At 36.4% G+C, this 20964-nt stretch overlaps 1 protein-coding gene across 35 annotated transcripts in view; it reads right to left on the bottom strand.

Moving 5' to 3' along the window:
* UNC79 (unc-79 subunit of NALCN channel complex) overlaps nt 1–20964 on the bottom strand; it is a 261559-nt gene that overhangs the window by 80370 nt on the left and 160225 nt on the right. For 13 of the 35 annotated variants that reach the window (XM_084970070.1, XM_084970072.1, XM_021099632.2 and 10 more), the window contains 7 exons: nt 19954–20155; nt 19121–19300; nt 17591–17656; nt 9785–10071; nt 3748–3930; nt 3001–3163; nt 340–489 (listed from right to left, as the gene is read on the bottom strand). In XM_084970070.1, the coding sequence (XP_084826196.1) occupies nt 340–489; nt 3001–3163; nt 3748–3930; nt 9785–10071; nt 17591–17656; nt 19121–19300; nt 19954–20155 (1231 nt within the window). The remainder of the gene's footprint in view (nt 1–339; nt 490–3000; nt 3164–3747; nt 3931–9784; nt 10072–17590; nt 17657–19120; nt 19301–19953; nt 20156–20964) is intronic. The other 22 variants (XM_084970053.1, XM_084970058.1, XM_084970065.1 and 19 more) reach the window with 3 other exon arrangements.

Raw genomic sequence — 20964 nt, 5'->3', positions numbered from 1 at the left:
TAATTCCTCAGCTCTACTCATTTGTGTACATGAGAGGGGACTGCTTTTGGCTGAGGCAGATCTAGAAAACTGTATTCAAATTGTGTGGAAGAGAAGCAAACATTTCGCAACAAATCAAATCAAGCAATGGCCCTCTAAGACATTCATGACGGTAATGATGTATCTGTCAATTCACGTATATATATAAACGTGTATATATATATACTGGTTGTGCATACATATATATAAAATCAACGGTATTAAAATGCGTCATAACATAATAAAATTAAGATTTCACCCCAAACAAACGGTAGAGTACAACATTTCTGCATAAAATTACTAAGAGGAAAAAATTCATACTTCTCTGAACATTCATCTCAACCGGCTGATATTTCACCATTTTGCTGCCGCCTATCCTTTTCAATCTTGCAAAAAAAGTTTGAGACTCTTTATTGCAGGGTCCAGTAGGTGTATCATGAATATCAGATTCATCAAAAACACTATCTTCTTCTAATTGGGGAGAGAAAGCCAAAATTACACTTAAGAGGTTATTCTCTCTTAGGCTGTGTCTACACAAGCATTTCAATGAAAGCATTACAGAACAAAGTCTGGGGTGGTTTCTACACCAGCCCAAATCTAGCCATGACTTTGCATTTCATTCAGGTATCAAATTATTCATATGTTGAACAGAGCAACCTCTAGCAAGGTTGCCCCTCATTTTCCAGGTCACAATGGGCAGCATTTTCAAGAGAGGAATCTCAGTATTCCAATAGGGCCTTCATGAGGAAACTTTGCCAATGCACTTACAACCATATAAGACATTCGTGTCAGGAATCGGGGACACTACTAAAATGTGCCTGCTTTTGGTGAATTTTCAGGCTAATTCAGCAAAAGAAAATTAAGCAAAATGAATGGATCTTGCCCTTTACAAAAATAACATGCCTTCCTGGGATTTGAGAACTGGCATAGACACAGCCTAACAGTACATGCACCTTATACTTTGTAAATGCAAAATACTGTACTCTACATTTGGTAATGAGACACACAACACACAGAAAAAGCTTGGGAAAGCCACTGATCATCTCGAAAGCTCCACAAATGATTATGGACTGAAAGAGTAAACAAAGGAAAAGGAAAACAGAAAATAACATTTTCCCCTATTAAAGTAATATTGTTCTCTGAAGCGTTTGCCATGTGTAGCTACTGGGAATCCCAGAGAGAATCTTTGACTCTTATGATCCTGAGGCTCAACAAACAAACTGGTCACTTATAGTCCTTCCAAGCCTGTTTCCATGTCCTCTTCTATCCCCATTTGGCCACTTTTAAATCAAAGATAAACCCCAAAACCCCAAAACACATCAGTGAGGAAAGGGCTGCTATATTTCAAAGTTCACTTAATAAGTTTTCTTCTTTCATTCTTTGAAAACACCAAAGCCATGTACAAAGCAGCAAGAGAAAGGGCTACAAAAATGCATTTAATCGCACAATAAATGAAATTAACCTACATTACAAGTTGAACATCACTAAAATCACAGTATTTGGCTTGTATTTATATCTACCTATATGACAAAAATGTGGCTCAGATATGAGTATGATTATTTAAGATTTCCTGAATATAAGGGGATTGTACAAGCATAGAGTTAAGTTTTAAGGACTGATCCTGTCCTAAAACACAAGATTCTGCAAGCAAACAAAATTTAAAACAGTAAATGTTAGATAAAGTAATCATAACTAGTCTTTTGGGTCAAATAAAAATAGTAAATGTGGACAATCAAAGTGGATATAAAACTCCTAGTGAACTTCTGCAATGATGAGAAATACTATTAGCATAACAATTTGTTTTATTTTTCTATTTCCTTTTTAAAAATACTCTCCTTTGAGAAACATAGTTTTTTTTTAAAAAAAAAAAACAGTTATGCAACTCTCTTTACATAACTTGGAAAAAATTCTCAAAATATACTGAATGAGAGAGACAAGAAGATTCCAAGATGGCTTCTCCTATCTAGAAATATTCATCTGGGATTGGCCCAAATAGTGAGCCCACATTGATGACATCTATAGTTTAACTGAATCTGATCAATTTTCCTGAAACAAGAACCTAAGCCGGTAGACAAGATATTCTTCAGGAAAGATCTGAATGGTACCAGAAAGTAAAGAACTTAGTTCTCACCGCTCCATCTATAGTCAACCTTGGACCTTTTGGCAATAAATGAGCAGTGGAACACTGGCTCCAATCCATCCCATTCAGACATTTCCAGAGCAGTCCTACCAAAAAGAAATCTCTTGACACCACAAAGGGTCATAGGGCACTTGACATTCTCCCAGGACTGGATTAGATGGTGTCACCTTTTACAAGTCTAACCAACCTGTGACATGCACTAAAGACACACACCTTGGCTCTTCAGTTCTCACCTGAAAACATCCAGGCTAGAATTTTACTCTATCTAAAGTTTAATTCTACTGCCTCCTTTGCAAAAAACACTATCAGTATAAAAAGTGTGGATATTGGAAATAATTTAAATCTATGCGACAAAAATGTTTCATTCCAGTCATCTTAAAGCAATTCTTATTGAATAAGGAGGCTAAGAAAAAGCACTGTGGCAAATTTAGATTCCATTCCAATCTCTAAGCACAAGGTCGGGAGCAAACTAGAGATGGACAAGATTATGGCTCCCCTGAGTGCAGACCAAGATTTACTTCACAGTCCAAAGCAAGGTGTTTCAACACATAGGAAAAGGGTTACAGAGGTTCCTTAACCAAACAGGAGAGTTTTTTACAAAACATTATTTCTTATGAAAGAAGATTTAGAAGCACACCAATTACTTCTCTTGAGTGCTCATTTAAAAAAAAATAAAAGCATCAACATTCATGGGGAGGATGGAAAATTAATGAAGCAATAGGTAATTTTTTAAACTACAGAATGATATCTGGGGGTGCCTCTATCATCTAAGAAAAACATTGTCTAGAAATGTATTACGTATGCAAGCTAGGTTTGGGAGAGAATTGAGATATGTAAAGTACCTTTTTCTTTTTCGCTGTATCTGCTTATGTTACTGTTGTCACTGTACAAAGGTCCTGCCGTGGCATGGGGCTTGCAGCTATGATACTGTGCATTGAGTGTATTGACTGTTATGTGAATCAGATGCAGCAGGACCTTGCTGATATCACAGTCTCGGTATGGATACTGCTCAATAAAATGGAGGGAGAAAAATATAAATGGTTATTTTAAAGGCTAAGTTCTTCCACTTGATTTTGCTAGATATATTTCTCAGTTTCTTTGGGGTATAATAGAAAAATACAGAAAAACAGAAACGTAAATTCTTATCATGGCTTTATTCTGACGAGGGACTGTACTCCCTTCCCCTCGCACCAAATCACGGATGGCAATGCATGCCACTTTGTAGCTAAAATTCCCTTCAAGAAAATTTATCTGGCATAAACATTTGGTTCTTGAATACAATTTTAAATAGTTTTCCTGACATAATAATTAATACATGATAAAAATACAAGATTCTGAGCATAAACAGAGATTGTTGATCAGTATCTTACAATTCGCTGTATTTTATTTTAAACATTTGAGAGTATACAATGACATGGTCTACATTTCTATTTTCATTCCAACGGCTCTTTACTTCTCAACACTTAATTGTACCTCATGAATCTCCCTCTGAAGGTCAAATTACTACCCTACAAAAATTTCATTGTAGAGCTCCTAAAAGTTCTAAGAGAATCATTCCACCCAAAAAAGGAGTGACTACAGCTACTCACCTTGTAAAGGATGACAAGCAAGGCCTTCAACCACATCTGCCGGATGTGAGGTTTTAGGGACCAGAGGGAACAACGAGGTGGCTGTTGGAAATAATGCCGTAGTTGAGGACAAGAGCAGTATTTGAGCACCTGAACCACCAAGGGGAGAAGGTGTTTTCCCAAATTAATGTTGTAGTCCATAACCTGAAATAGGAAAAAATTTATTAACTGAAGGAAAACTATGAAGAACATTTATTAGCCAAGAGGAAGACTTTGAACCATCAAAACATGGGCAGAGTATGTAACAGATACCTCACAAAATATTACTAGTAATGGCCAGTACACATAAAGAGGGAAAAGTCCAACCTCATAAGAAATTTTGAAATTTAACTTAGTTTTAATCTATTTAATTATCTATTGAAAATAATTTTTATCTATTATCATATCCTATTAAACTATTAACTAAAATTAAACTGGACCAATGAAAACTCATAGTATTGGCAATTATGTGGGGAAACGGATATTCTCAGACACTGCTGGCAAGAGTATTTCTCAGTGCAACATTTCAGGACAGCAATTTAGCAACATGTATTCAGAAGTAGGAAAAAGTACATAGCCTCTAATATAGCAGTTAAAAATATCCTAAAGAAATAGAGAGACATCCCCAGATGTATGCATAAAGATATCCAGCAATAGAAAACAACCTCCATATACAGTAATATGGAATTAAATAAAAGATCATTTATATGATAACAGAATACCCTGTAGCCATTAAATGAGATATGGTACAAGTTTATTAACATGATACAAGATAAATTTTATCAATAAATTTTGTTTTAAATAAATAAAATTTAGGTTTTATAAAAATAAACAAGTGGGACCTAATCAAACTTAAAATCTTTTGCATAGCAAAAGACACCATAAAAAAATGAAGACAACATATAGAATGGGAGAAAATATCTACAAACAATGCAACTGACAAGGGCTTAATCTCCAAAATATACAAACAACTCATACAACTCATCATACAACTCAACAACAAAAAACCCAATCAAAAAATAGGCAGAAGACCTAAGACATTTCAAAGAAGATATACAGATGGCCAGTAGGCACATGAAAAGATGCTCAACATCACTAATTTTTAGAGAAATGCAAACCAAAACTACAATGAGGTACCACCTCAAACCTGTCAGATTGGCTATCATCAAAAGGTCTAAAATTAACAAATGTTGGAGAGGGTATAAAGAAAGGGGACCCCAATTAGAAAAATAAGAACAAACAAAACTTAAAGTCAGCAGAAGAAAGGAAATGATAAAGACCAGAGAGGAAATCAACAAAATAGAGATTCAAAAAACAATAGAAAAAAATCAATAAAACCAACAGCTAGTTCTTTGAAAAAATGCGCAAAATTGACAAACCTCTGGCCAGACTCACCAAGAAAAGGAGAGAAAAAAAAACCCAAATAAACAAAATAAGAAATGAAAAAGGAGAAATCACAACTGATACTGCAGAAATACAAAAAACCATAAGAAAATACTGTGAACAATTATATGCCAACAAATTTGACAACCTAGAAGAAATGGACAACTTTCTAGAGACTTACAGCCCAACAAAACTGAGTCAAGAAGAAATAGATCAATTGAACAGACCGATCACTAGAAATGAAATTGAATATATAATAAAAAACACTCCCTAAAAATAAAGATCCAGGACCAGATGGCTTCACAGGCAAATTCTACCAAACATACAGAGAAGAACTTATACCCATCCTCCTTAAACTTTTCCAAAAGGCTGAAGAAGGAACACTCTCAAAGACATTCTATGAGGCCACCATCACCCTAATACCAAAAAAGAAAATTATAGACCAATATCTTTGATGAATATAGACACAAAAATTCTCAACAAAATTTTAGCCAACCGAATACAACAACATATAAAAAAGATCATACGCCACAACCAAGTGAGATTCATCCCAGGTTCACAAGGATGGTTTGACATATGCAAATCAATCAATGTCATACACCACATTAACAAAAGAAAAGTCAAAAACCACATGATCATCTCAAATGATCCAGAAAAAGCATTTGACAAAGTCCAACATCCATTCATGATAAAAACTCTTATCAAAGTGGGTATAGAGGGAACATACCTTAATAAAAGCCATTTATGACAAACCCACAGCAAATATAATACTCAATGGAAAAAAGCTAAAAGCCTTCCCACTAAAATCTGGAACAAGACAGGATGCCACTCTCAACACTTTTGTTCAACATAGTACTGGAAGTCCTAGCCACAGTAATGAGACAAACAAAAGAAATAAAAGGTATCCAAATAGGAAGAGAAGAGGTAAAACTGTCACTGTACACAGATGACATGATACTATATATAGAAAACCCTAAGGACTCCACACAAAAACTACTCAAGCTGATCAACAAATTCAGCAGAGTAGCAGGATAGAAGACTAATATTCAGAAATCAGTCACATTTCTGTATACTAACAATGAAATATTAGAAAAGGAATATAAAAACACAATAGCTTTTAAAATTGCACCCAAAAAATCAAATAACTGGGAATAAACCTGACCAAGGAGGTGAAAGACTTATATGCTGAGAACTATAAAACATTAATCAAGGAAATTAAAGAGGATTCAAAGAAATGGAAAGATATTCCATGCTCCTGGATTGGAAGAATTAATACCATAAAAATGGCCACACTACCCAAAGCAATCTACATATTTAATGTGATCCCTATCAAATTACCCATGACATTTTTCACAGAACTAGAACAAACAATTCAAAAATTTATATGGAACCACAAAGTCCCAGAATTGCCAGACCAATCCTGAGGAAGAAACACCAAGCAGGAGGCATAATTCTCCCAGACCTCAGGCAATATTACAAAGCCACAGTAATCAGGACAATGTGGTGCTGGTACCAAAACAGACATATAGACAAATGGAACAGAATAGAGACCCCAGAAATAAACCCTAACACCTATGGTCAATTAATCTTCAACACAGGAGGCAAGAATATAAAATGGGGAAAAGACGGTCTTTTCGGCAAGTATTGCTGGGAAATCTGGACAGCTGCATGCAAATCAGTGAAACTAGAACACACCCTCACACCATGCACAAAAGTAAACTTAAAATGGCTTAAAGACTTAAACATAAGACAAGACACCATCAAACTCCTGGAAGAGAACATAGGCAAAACTTTCTCTGACATCAACCTTATGAATATTTTCTAAGGTCAGTCTTCCAAAGCAACAGAAATAAAAGCAAAAGTAAGCCAATGGGACCTAATCAAACTGAGAAACTTTTGCATGCCAAAGGAAACCAAAAAGAAAACAAAAAGACAACTTACAGAATGGGAGAAAATAGTTTTAAATGATGCAATGGACAAAACCTTAATCTCTAGAATATACAAGCAACTTGTACAACTCAACAGCAAAAAAGCCAACAACTCAATTGAAAAACGGGCAAAAGACCTGATAGACATTTTTCCAAGGAAGATGTGCAGATGGCCAACAGCACATGAAAAAATGCACAACATCCCTAATTATTAGAGAAATGCAAATCAAAACTACCACGAGATACCACCTCACACAGGCCAGAATGGCCATCATTAATAAGTCCACAAACAACAAATGCTGGAGGGGGTGTGGAGAAAAGGGAACCCTCCTGCACTGTTGGTGGGAATGTAAGCTGGTACAACCACTATGGAAAACAGTATGGAGGTACCTCAGAAATCTATACATAGAACTACCATATGACCCAGCAATCCCACTATTGGGCATATATCCAAACAAAACTTTCTTTGAAAAAGACACATGCACCCACATGTTCATTGCAGCACTATTCACAACAGCCAAGACATGGAAACAACCTAAATGTCCATCAACAGATGAATAGATTAAGAAGATGTGGTATAGGAGTTCCTGTTGTAGCACAGTGGTTAACGAATCTGACTAGGAACCATGAGGTTGCGGGTTCGATCCCTGGCCTTGCTCAATGGGTTAAGGATCCGGCGTTGCCGTGAGCTATGGTGTAGGTCGCAGACGCGGCTTGGATCCTGCGTTGCTGTGGCTCTGGCAGAGGCCGGTGGCTACAGCTCCGATTGGACCCCTAGCCTGGGAACCTCCATATGCCGTGGGAGCAGCCCAAGAAATAGCAAAAAGACAAAAAAAAAAAAAAAAAAAAAAAGAAGAAGATGTGGTATATATACACAATGGGATACTACTCAGCCATGAAAAAGAACAAAATAATGCCATTTGCAGCAACATGGATGGAACTAGAGACTCTCATTCTAAGTGAAGTCAGAAAGAGACAGACAAATGAGATCACTTATATGACAAATGATACAACCATATGATGTCACTTACATCTGGAATCTAATATACAGGACAAATGAACCTTTCCACAAAAAAGAAAATCATGGACTTGGATGTTAGATGCAAACTGTTACATTTAATAAGGATAAACAATAAGGTCCTACTGTAGAGCAAAGGGAGCTATATCCAATTTCCTGGGATAGACCATGGTGGAAAAGAATATAAAAAAGAATGCGTTTGTGTATGTGTGTGTGTGTGTGTGTGTGTAAAACTGAGGCACTTTGCTGTACAGAAGAAATTAACATAGCATTGTCAATCAACTATATTTAGGTTTTAAAAAGGTGTATATATGTGTGTGAGTATATATGTACATGCATATAGATACATGTAGATATCAGTATGTATAGATGATCCCATTATTGTAAAAAATATGTGTACATATACACACCTATATATGTATGTATGTATGTATGAATTATGTAAATTTGGAGCCAGAGACATATGTCAAAATGTTAGTTATTTTTGTCATGAGTTTCCTGGAGACTGAATTTTAATTTTTTGCTTATGTTTCTAAAATAAATTTGCATAATATGAATATAGAAAGAAGTGAGGGAGGAAGGGAAGTTTGGTATCTGAAATGGACATATAGACAGCTCTCTCCATCATAGACAGCTGAGTATTAGTGAAGATCCATGTGGTTATCATCAGCAGCAAGAGCTATACATATTGTTCCCACTTTGCTTATCTGTTCATTATATTACAATTTATTTGAGCTTACTGATAACAGCTACAATCATTGAGTTCCTACCATGAGACAGGCACTGAATTAAGGCACTTTACTGTCTCTAATCTTCCACCCCCAAAAAAATTTGTTACCAATGAGCAAACAAGCAAGGATGCCCAAGGCCATAGCAGTTAATAACAGTGAGTGGCAGAGCTGGAATTTATGTCCGTATCTCTCTAGCCCCAAGTTCTACATCCTTTGCAGATTGTGGAAGCCATTCTGGAGAGTGAGATCTGTAGCAATGGTCACATTAGGCACATATATACTCAATGATCTGTTAATTCTGCTCCTGGATCCGTATCCCAAAGGAATTCTCACATTGGTAAAAAAGGTGCAGGTACAGGATGTTTATTGCTGATCTGTACGGGGTAGTGAGGAGTTGGGAGCAATATGAGTGTCATCACTGGGAGAAAGGGTAGTTAAGTCATGGAAAATGTACACCGTGGTGTACAATATATAGAAGTTAGCAGTAGCCAAGAAACATGGATAAAGCCAATGGTGATAATGTGACATGAAGTTGGATGATTAATCCAACTGTCCACTTGGAGCGAAAAAAGGAGAAGGATTAAAAGAAAACTAAAAACAAAAATTCCACACTCCTTTATTGTCTAATAGGTAGCATTTCAGTTTAGAATGATGAAAAAGTTCTAGAGATGAATGGTGGTGATGGGTACATAACAAATATGAATATACCTAGTGCCACTTAATTGTATATTTAAACATGATAAGAATGCTAAGTTTTATGTTATATATATTTGACAAGAAAAAAATCCCAAACTCCCTTCATGATATCAGACTGCTGATGTTGATGTCCTCCACATACCTCTGCTTAATAAAGTAATTTGCACAAAACTTTACACTCAACCAAGTTTAGCTAAATGGAATTTAATGACTTCTTTGTACTAAAAGCCTCACCATATGACTCTTGAAAGCTTAACACTTACTTGAGCAATTCCTGCAATAAATGCATTAAAGCAAGTTGACAGACGCATTTTTTGAGGTGCAATCATGAAGCAACCTTCCTGCTGATCATAGCCAAGTAAGACGTACAGATGCCGCTTGACTGTGTTGAAGGCTTTGGCGCTGCTGATGTCTGACTCGGCGCTGCTCTCATCTTTGGCCATGAACTTCATGAGCACTGTAATCAGCTGGTGCACTGTCTGGTGGTCGATCCCAGCATCTTCTGGGAGCAGGTCCTTGATAGTGTTGTCATTCTCAGGAGATTGTTGTCCTGTCAGTACAAGAAAGGCCATCAGTTTGTGGCTCCCCAACAAGTCAGTTCACACTAAAGTCTCATTTACTGATAAAGGACCATTCTTTCTGCTTTAATCTTTTCTAAATATTTAAAGGTCTGTTCTAAACAAACTAAAGGCGCAATATGGCCTCCTAAGCAAAGCATTGGTCCCACAGTGGAAGTTATTGTGATTCCAACAGCCAAGTAATTTGGAAATAATAGGGGATGGAAATAAAAATAAGACACTATGAAGCATGGTTATCTGCAAACAGCAAGACAAATACCTATTCAAACTTTTCATTTAGTGAATTTTTTAACATCTTGGCAAAGTTTTATCCTCACTAATAAAAAGATGTTTCCCTTTCAGCTTTGTATAAGTACATAATAACCACAAAAATAATATTCCTAAAATCCACTGAGCAACTAAAACATCCATTGAGTTATTTTGTTTAAATGATTACTGAAGTTGTTATGTTCAAAGAGCAGCTGATGGAAAAAATAGCTTCCTTCTCCAAATCCTGAGATATTAGCAATGTGTACACTTTGAATGATATAGTCCAAATTAAACATAGCAAATTATAAGCCCTGCTGTATGTAATGAGAAACATACAAAGGAAAGGGAGGGACACACACAGAAAGAAAGAAGCATGAACTTTGAAAAACAGAGAAAAACACCACGTGAAGATGAGCTGAAAGTTCACATGGAAAGAAAAAATATCTTAGCCCTTGACCTACCCTTAACCTAACAAACAATTATATCAAAGCAGGTCCCTGACATTAATTTTCTCTATTATTTCTCAAAGTCAGAAATTATACCTTGTCTCCTCTTGTTTTCTGCTTTTTCTGATCTGCTTTAGCTTAGGACTTTGAGGAAAGGAAGAGTGAGATTTGCCCTTCTATATTTATGTTTGGGGCCTTTTTCAAAATATCCTATGCATTCTTGTCCTTCTTTTGACAAGAAACATCAGAATTTCTAAATTGGAAACAAAGTTTTTGCCTGGTGGATTAAAGCAGCACATCAGCATTCTCATCTCTCATCCTGAGAGGAAGAGTTCTAAATGATGACAAGTTTGGTTACCAACCATTATAAACCAAATGTTGATCATATCCATTTAAAATGTGGTACAAGATACAACAAAGAGTTAGGCAAAGGTTATATATTTTAACTTCTCAACTAATTCAGCAAAATCTCAATCTTCCAGGACCAGCCAAGAGAAGCAAAATAGAAGAAATGTTTTCCGAGGACTATGGAAATTAGCTGTCTCAAGCCCAAACACTTTCTCTGAAGCAGTGGCATGAAGGTAATGTCAAATTTACTAGTTTAGAGCTGCACATAAGGTTACATGTTTGGTTTCCCAGTTTTACCCAGATGGTCAGAAAAATAATGATCGGTTCAAAAGTGATATGCTGAGATGGAATAGTTGACAATGAGTGAAGAGGCAACAGAACCACTAAGTCTAAGAACCTCTAAGGTAGGAGAAACTATCTGACAAACTTTAAAATGACCCTTCCCCATTAACAGCATTTTCTCTCTCATAGAGTCTGTTCATGAAGGAATGAATATGTACATTAAAGTTTTGTTTTTTTTAATCAAAAATCATTCAAATAAAACCTAAGGGTTTGTTTACTATGATGTTTCATATGCAGAGAGTGATCAATAAATTAATATTATCATTGTTTATTAGGCATGTATGAGCTACCAGAAAAAAAATCAATGTGAAACACTCTTATTTAATAAAAGGTCAGAAATACGAAGCGTCACTGTATATTATAATTAAATTAAACATTTGACATAGGAGATCAGACCAAACGCAATAGCTATGTAAATCCTCATTTTAAAAGTTTAAAGGAATTCCCACTGTGGTGCAGCAGAAATGAATCCAGCTAGTATCTATGAGGATGTGGATTTGATCCCTGGCCTCATTCAGTGGGCTAAGGATCTGGCATGGTTGTGTAAGTTCCAGACACAGCTTGGATTTGGTGTTGCTGTGGCTATAGCGTAGGCCGGTAGCTGTAGTTCCGATGTAACCCCTAGCCTGGAAACTTCCATATGCCCTTGGGTGCGGCCCTAAAAAGCAAAAAAAAAAAAAAGTTTAGAGAGCCATCTTTTCAGTATTGAAAAATATTTAATCTTGATTTTTTTTTTTTCCTTCGGAGTGTTACTTTACAACTAGCAGGAGATTATTGCTCTGGGCAAGCGTGGGCCAAGAATGGGACACAGGTGAGAAGTTAGGTGCCCTGCAGGGTCCAGTGTTATTGTAGCAGCAAATGATGGTTGTTATGATGATACAGCTTCTTTCCTCAATTCGTTTTAGCTCTGGGGGCAAGGTTTAGGACAGCACACATCACTCCATTGGCTCAGTCACTTCCAAGTCCAGACTGGCTTGACTCCAAAGCCCCAAAGTTAAAAACAGAACTGAGGAGCGTTTGAGGAGATACGCCTTTGTTTTATAGCCCTTTGAGTCTAGGAACTCAAACAGAAGAAAAGGAGCTCCAGACAAGGCCCACCTAAGACACGGGCTCCCCATTTCCTTGTGTCTAGTTCAAGTCTAGAAAGTAAACCATCAGATTTCAATTTCAAATATTTCACATCTCTTCACCTCATGGCAAGTAGACATTCATTTAAAAGTGTCTAACATTAGCTTTCCCCATCAAACCATATTTTCCTAATGACTAAATATCATTTCACAAGTGCCCTATCTCACTTTAGATTCACCTTCATTGATCTTTAGTTCTTAGCTTTAAGGTTGCTTGCTCTTTGCTTTCCCTGAACAGCCAGTAATGAGTGATCTTTAACAAACCATTAAATGTACTGAAAAAGAACTAGTTAATGGAACCTTTTTGCATAAAGGGAAAAAAAATCTCTTTTCATTCTAATAATTTACCCCTCTATGTGTGGGCTTTGCAAGTCTGTGCTTTATATATTGTATTTTTTTGAAAATAGTATAAGCATGTGATTGGCACCACTCTTCATTAAGAAAAGTTATCTATTCAAATCCCTAAGGAAAAATGAGCTTAGGAAAGCTGAAATGTACGTTATTGATAAAGACAGTATTACTGTTTTAGTTATATGTAAAAGATATAAAATTTCCATTTTAAAACTAAATCCCTATAATATTTTCTCTAAGGCGTGATAATTAAAACACTTATTTTTGAGTTCTAGTCTATGAAATTCCTATCTGTTTTAACTATATAGATTTAACATGTTAAGAGATTCGATTTAACTATTTTTATAATGAGAAATATAAAAATCTTTATTATTGTGGAGGCAGGCCTCCTCCTATCATAACTTTAACATGGACTGGGCCCATCACAGTCTGTCCACAGAATGGCACAACTGATTGAAATGCTATAGTATAATACAATTTTATTTATTCAGATGATTTGAAACCAGGCAGGATCAGGATCTGCATTTCCAGACTTATCTCCTACTGCTCCACCCCACATGCTCAACATCTTACACTCTCAGCTACTCCTGGATCTCAGAATGGAGCCAGCGTTTTCCCACCTTGGTGTCTTTGCTCATGGTGCCCTCGTCAACTTGCAAAGTGGTCGTCCACCCCCATGCCCAATTTTATCCTACAGATATGGTCCACAGAAGCCATTCTTATTAATATTCCCACTCTCCTCTCAGTATTTGTGATCCCTAAATTCTATAAATCTCTAAAAACAAGAAAGGAGGGAAGATGTGTGGGAGAAAGTGAAGAATAGAGGAAAATTTCCTTTAGCGTCTTCCAAAACTAATGTGGCAAATAACTATTATGCAAGGCAGTACTTTTTATTTATTCATTTGCCACATTTCCTCTATAAGAATAAAGAGTCCTTGAAGGCAAGTGTGTGTCTTATCCAGTTTTCTATCCCTCACAGTATATGGGGCAGTGTTTGACATATAGTAGATGCTCATTATTTGTAAATGTTTACATGCACTGAATTCAAATAAATATTTCAGATCTTTTCTTCTCCGTAGGAGAGAAACTGATGAACAGCAAGGAAGTGGGTACGAAAACAGGGAACATTCCTCTGTGTAGGCTGACTCACTGACCCCTCCGTGAAGCAAAGAAGTAACAATTAGGTAGTGGCAGGAAGTTTCCATGAGTTTACTCTGCATTTGGTCTAGAGAAGCCTATGACCAGACACTATAAATGAGATTGCATTTATTACGTTAGCAGTTCTAACTACACCGCCTCACTGACCTCCCTGGCTCATTAACTCAATTTAAAGCTTCATTCACAGCAGTTCTGTTTTGTGTGCACACAGCTACAGAAGGGCTGTAAAGCTGGGGTCATTACTAACCGCATAGCCTCATATGCTCCCCATCCCTGCCCTTGCCTCTTCTATCCCACATCCTGTCATAATGAGTTTATCTCCTATCCATCTGTCTAGGCCTGGCTGAGAACTCACTTGTCCACAAGACCTTATCTGTTGCCCCCAGCACTCCTCCCATTGCATTTGATGTGATCACTTTCACTCTGGATGAGAGTTTACTTGAGCTCGTATTTTAATCTCCCTTACTTGACTATAAGCAAGTTAAGAGTATAAAAACTTTTGATCTTCACATTCTTCATATTTCCCAATACAGCAGGTGCCCAGTAAATATTTACTCAACAGAAAGTGTCATTCTCAAAACTATCATTTCTGACAAAGGTATTCCTGTAAAAGCAATCGAATTCTTTGATTTACTGGGTCTTAATGATCAGTGGGCATTTCGAAAGATAGTGAATACATGAATTGTAAACCACCTCTACAGAGAAAGAGAGAGTCCAAAGAGAAGAAATTTGGAATTCCAGACTGGATACTAAGAGGGAGACAGGAAACACAAGTGCATTTTACCAGTGCTACCCAGGATTGGGCACCTTCTCTTGTTGACACAAATGCAGGGATGGATTTCTCTGCAGGCTGGAGTAGAATCAAAAGAATCCATGCCCCTTTAGACATTAAGATAGCTCTGGACCAATCTGTGAGTCCTAATTGGGAAGATCCTTTGGTCTGAATACTCATGGGCTTAAGTCACACTGTAGCAGGCTTGAATGCCCAGGGCAACTCCCTAATAAGACCGGTGTCCTCATGTCCCTAGTACTCTAAGGCCAATGCACTGAGAGGTAGCTCTAGTGGAAAGAAAGCAAATCAAATCCCCTGGACTCAAGTATTATTCTCTAACTAATTAGTTATATGTGATCTTGAGCAAATCACTCATATAAGTAGAATTACTTAGTCCTTCAGGACCTCAGTTTTCCTATCTGTATATAAAGTGGAAAAAAATACTTTATATATATGCAGAATTGTTAAATCTAAATTAGATAATTTGCATTAAAACACTTTTTACAATGAGGTGCTATACATATATGAAGTGTTATTTTTATTATTATTAACATTATATACCTACTATTATTTATTCACCCAAAGAAATGAAGAATGAGATATAAATAAGTTCCCCATGATCACCTGGGTTTGATTTCAATATTTTTCAGTATCCAGATCTATCACCAATAAGCTTGTGAAACGTGTTCCTTTCTGGGAACCTCAATTTCCTCTTGTGCAAAATGAGAATGTTAACATACCTCTCATGTTTCAGCTATGATAGTCTATGAATTTTACTTTCATCAGTTTTGATTTGATTCACAAAAATCACAGAAGAATGCAACTTTTCAGTCCTTGCAGAGTTTACCTTCTATATGTGTTTTTCTGTTGCAAAATTTGCTCTGGGTAATACGTAAAAGCTAAGATCAGAGAACCATATGTTGTCAATCCAATACCAAAAAGTTCAGCCTAAACAGCAACTAAAATTAAGTCTTGCTGCATAATTAAAGGACATCTGCTTTATTTCAGGCCTAATCAATAAGAGGTCTTGCACAGAGACCTCTTATTTTCACCAAACAAAAGTATGTTTGTTAAGTTCTTCGGTTTCCATTTAATTACTATCTTAAACTACTCTGTACAATTTTATGATTATCCTGGCATGTTTTTGCTTTCAAGTTAAAACATGCAGTGTCCAGTATATAATAATGCAAAAATAAAAAACTAATTTGAAATTGCCTTAAAATCTGAGCCATCTGTTTCCAAATCTAAGCAAATTTTGTTTGTGGTACTGTCATGTAATTATCATTCCAGAAGCCTTAGCTTTATATTTAATTTAAACGATGCTGTTATCTGCCCCTTTTCCATCTGATCACTTTTCGTGGGACAGTTAGACGCCTGATGGCTTTTCCTAACTTCAAGAAACACATGCACATGTTTTTCCAAAGGGATATGAGAAGACTTCTGCTTTTGGATTGTCAAAATTTTTATGGGTAATAAAAATTAAAGATTAGCTTTTCAACTAAGTCTTGAGACAAAAAGAAATGATAGGATAAGATACAGGTAATTTATGAAATTGCAGAAGATCAATCTCAAAAAGACCTAACTGAAGGAGGAATGGATGATTTTCACGTTTTTAAAAAATTCATTTTTAATGAAGCTCAGGATCAGAAGTTCTTATTTTTATTCTTTTTTTTTTTTTTTTAATGCCAGCTCAGTTGAAGCCTGCATGATGCTCAAAACAAGGTAGAAGGACTCTGCCAAGTGTTTGCTGCTCCTTTTTCTCATTACTTTTAAAAGAGAAAATACACTTTGGCCAACATCTTCCATTTGCATTCATGATATCTGGAGCTCTCTCTCTTCTCACCCACCCCTAACTGCTTCTCTTTCTAGCATCGTTTGTATAACACATTCTTGAAAGTCTCTTTACTTGACAATTTGCTTCTGAGAATATCAGTACTATTTTGAAAAGTTTACTTTAAAACTATTCTTAGGTGAAAAACAAACATTCTGTAGCATGATACACAGGTGGTAGTTATCAGCTTTGTTTTGGAGAAATAAGCAGGTAATCAGAAGCTCAACAAGTATAATATCATGTGTGTGGAAATGTTCAGTCTGTAATAGCCTTGCTAGTGTCCCTTGAACCTTTAAGATAGTTCATGATAAACAGTAATCTATCAAGAACATCAAAGGATGGTTATACTGCACCAAGCTGAATATGATCCTCTGGTCCTCTAAACAATGGAAATCCTCCTTTCTCTGAGAGACAGAAATGCATGTAAGAGTTGCAAAGAATCAAAATGGCTAAGGGGATGAGTGAATGATGGTGGTTCGAATGTATAACCTTTTAAAATGTAAATGAAATGCTTTTCCCAGGGCAGATATATATGAACATAATATTTCTATGTGTAAATACACATACAAATATAAGACTATGTATGGTCCTAGTCATATTTGCTCTCGGGGGAAAAGTGCATACTCGGGTAACAATGATGCTTCTTACTGGACCATAAGTTAACAGGATCAAAAGTCATCTGCCAATTTTAAGATGGAAAGAATTGCCATGTCAGGGGCTCAAACACTTGAGCATCTGGATTAAGACTCTTCAAGCTTTCCAAATCCTAGGTATATCACTCTGGTCCAGTTAGAGACACCGCATCTTTTATCTGGTCCACCTGTGATAGACACTTGCACACGGCCCTTCAACGTCAGAAGTACCCACCTGGCGTCTGTTCGGGTGTCCCACCGAGAGCTGGAGCAGACTGCTCATGCCTGGTCAACCTCATAGCTTAAAAATCAACAACAACTCTATTTAAATAAGCATTAAAAACAACTTGAGCCTAGAAAATACACTCAGTGCTAATTGCACTGGATAGCAGGAGCTAGTTTAGTTTTCTTATCTGTAATTAATATCACATACAAGATGTTTACGTCACAAAAGCTTGGTGGTTTTATTTGAATCTAAAGAACATTCTTCAATGTGACTTCAATTCTTAATCTTTAAAATGTTCATGTCAATCAATTAACAAGAAATAACAATAAATAAACTTTATATCCCAAACTGATTGGTTAGATTAAAAAATATCTGGGAAATTCACATAGAAATTATAATTTATTTAATCTAGGTATTGGTTTCTAGGACCTGATTCAGTTTCACTTGGGCCTAGCATTGCTAGAGGTTATTATTAAATGGCCATCTGTTATTTTCTTTGCTCTCTGAAAAGCTGGGTTATTGATTGCTTAAAGGGCTTTCCCTGACTCTTCCAAAGTTCAAAATACCACATTTCTATAGCTTGTCATAAAATAGAGGAAAATGCAATAAACAAAATAAAATCATATTTATGAGTAAAAATGGTTATGTTACATAAAGCTGTCTTCCAAGAAATGCCAATGAAAAAGTGAACATTCCAGCGTCTGGCAAGATAAAAACATGTTTTATGGTGCTATTTTATTAACTTTACGGCAGTTACATAAAAATTAAGTCATTTAATAAATGTTACAAGTTAGCAATATATTTAATGTACTCAGTCACTAATACCGTGATTTAGTTATGCATTTTTAATTATTTGTCATTCATGAGCCATAGGTAATCATTAGAGTTCATCTAGTCATTTGATAACTTTTTTGTTTTCTTTGAAAGTATTGCAATATAAAGAAAGACCTTTAGAAAACAAGTATATATGGTCTTTTTTTTTAGTCAGCAATGACATTTGTTTTTATTTACAAATTATCTGGTGAAGTTGGGCAGACATTCAACTTTTCCTCAGCCTGATTTTTCTTTCTCAAAAACACCATCGTTTTTGGTTTTCTGGGAACTTGTTGGCTGCCTCTGTCATGCATAAAAGGCAAATGCATTCCAAATTTCCACTTTGTCCTCTTAGTTGCCATGGGTCTTGTCAAAGTCTCATCTAGGAAGATTTTAGGTTATAATACTGGTGGTAGAAACCTTCATATTCTAGAACTTAGGAACAAATGCTTCTTCCGTGTTTCCTGCCAAGCATCAGTGGACTGGCTGTCTTCTATATTTCAAAATAAGCTACTGCTAGATCAGGACTTTGCATCACCAGCAACTGGGAAAAGCCACCCAGGGCACCCTCACACCTGGGGTTACCCTCTAGGGAATGTGAATGCCAAACCTGCTGAAGGAGTTCAGTTTGCTAAATACACTAGTCTCTATGAACATTCAGCAAGACATGTCCACCTCAGAAGACATCAAACAGACTTAAAAGAAGGATGGAAGAATATACTCAACGGATTTTGGAAGTTAGTGTCTCAGGAAGGGAGAGCGCCCTCTTGGATTCCGCAGGCCCTTTCACGCTGTCTCTCAGAGAACGAACACTCTTCTGGCGGTTCCTTGCGAAACGAGCCCTCTTGATCTTCCACAATGCTGCGTCACTGAGATTGGCGACATTGGTCCTCACAGCAGTGATAGCTGTGCAAAAGGAATGAGAAGTTATCATTCTCCTTAACTAGCCATGTTATACAACTAGTTTGAAAAAATCCATTTGTGTATATTTTCAACATTTAAAACCGTCTTCCATGGATACATGTCTCATTCATCTCTCTCCATATATGATAAGCCTTATATTTTAAAAAATCATGGTTATTATCTATTATAACTATCGCTTATCACTTTTTTATTTAGATTATAAGATTAAATTATCCAACTTTGTTATCATTGGGTAGATAGTTGTGTGAAGAAAGTCTTTTTCCCATCCATTTAGAGCCACAGGTAACTGATTAATAAGCAGGAAGAGCAAATTTACTAAGTACAAATAAATCTCACAAAATTGCTCACAAACATTATGAACATGATGACTGAATAATATTTAAGGAACACAGAGTCACAAATGGTTCTCATCAGTCTGCAAATAAATGAGAATTTTGATTTTGGAAGACCAGAAAATAGTTAACCTGCAGATTACCACAGCAGATATTCAATAAACATTTGATGAACTGAGTACATGGAGTCAAGGTATCCTTTAAAATGGGAAATCAAACTACACACAGAGTATCTTCTGCTTATCCAGCAATCACAAGAATAGGAACTATGACTGTTTAAAGCAAGTTCTTTGTTTTGCTTACTTGTAGGAAAAGGAAATTCTTTGTTACAATCCAAGTGTAGCTGAGCTTCCAAAGAAAGCGTTTCAAATCTGTTCACAAAGAACTCCCAGCTCAAAGCAGGAATATCTTGCTTAAGAAAATGCAAAAGTAAAAGCTTGCTCAATATTGTGGGTCGATCTTTAACCACAGTATCAAACTGGAAGTCAAGACAAAGACACAGACCCTGGGGAAAGGTAAAAAAAAAAACAAAAAACAAAAAGTCAGATGTAAATGCACTAAATAAGGTCAGTGAAATAAGGCAACCTCCTCAATCCATAATTATAATGTAGAATGATTCAACTGAAATCTTCAACTGCATTTTTTTGGCCACGCCCAGGACACATGGAAGTTCCCAGGCCAGGGATCAAACCATCACCACCGCACAGACTGTTGCAGTGACAATGCCAGATCTGTAACCCTCCGTGCCACAAGAAAACTCCCTGATTGCACTTTCAGTAGGAAAAAAAAAATGCAAAAGAGGAACTTCTCATAATTGTTGAATATTTCTTGAATTTTGACTCAGAAATCTGAACTAAATGAATATTACTGATTTTTCTGGTGTATTTTATTTTATTTTATTTTATTTTATTTTATTGTCTTTTGTCTTTTTAGGGCTGCACCTGCAGCATATGGAGGTTCGCAGGCTAGGGGTCCAATCTGAGCTGCAGCTGCCAGCCTACACCACAGCCACAACAATGCAGGATACGAACTGTGTCTGTGACCTACACCACAGCTCATGGCAACACCAGATCCTTAACCCACTGAGCGAGGCCAGGGATCAAACCTGCGTGCTCATGGATGCTAGTCAGATTCCTTTCCGCTGAGCCATGATGGGAACTCCGACAACTGGGAATTTTCACATGGGGAGTTATGGGCCCATAAGCAGCCTAACTCTATAATTTTTCAGATCCTGTATAGTTTGCCCTTTCTTAGTCTTTTTCATAGGAAGAGCTCTTACACTGTTTAGAGATACTGTGTACACACACACACACA

Source organism: Sus scrofa, chromosome 7, assembly GCF_054392235.1.
Source record: "Sus scrofa isolate SSC_HxYL_T2T_F1_AM1 chromosome 7, Sscrofa_HxYL_maternal_Yorkshire_Landrace_v2.0, whole genome shotgun sequence".
NCBI lineage: Eukaryota > Metazoa > Chordata > Mammalia > Artiodactyla > Suidae > Sus > Sus scrofa.
The sequence above is the reverse complement of the archived record's forward strand: the minus strand, read 5'-3'. Positions and strand labels throughout refer to the sequence as shown.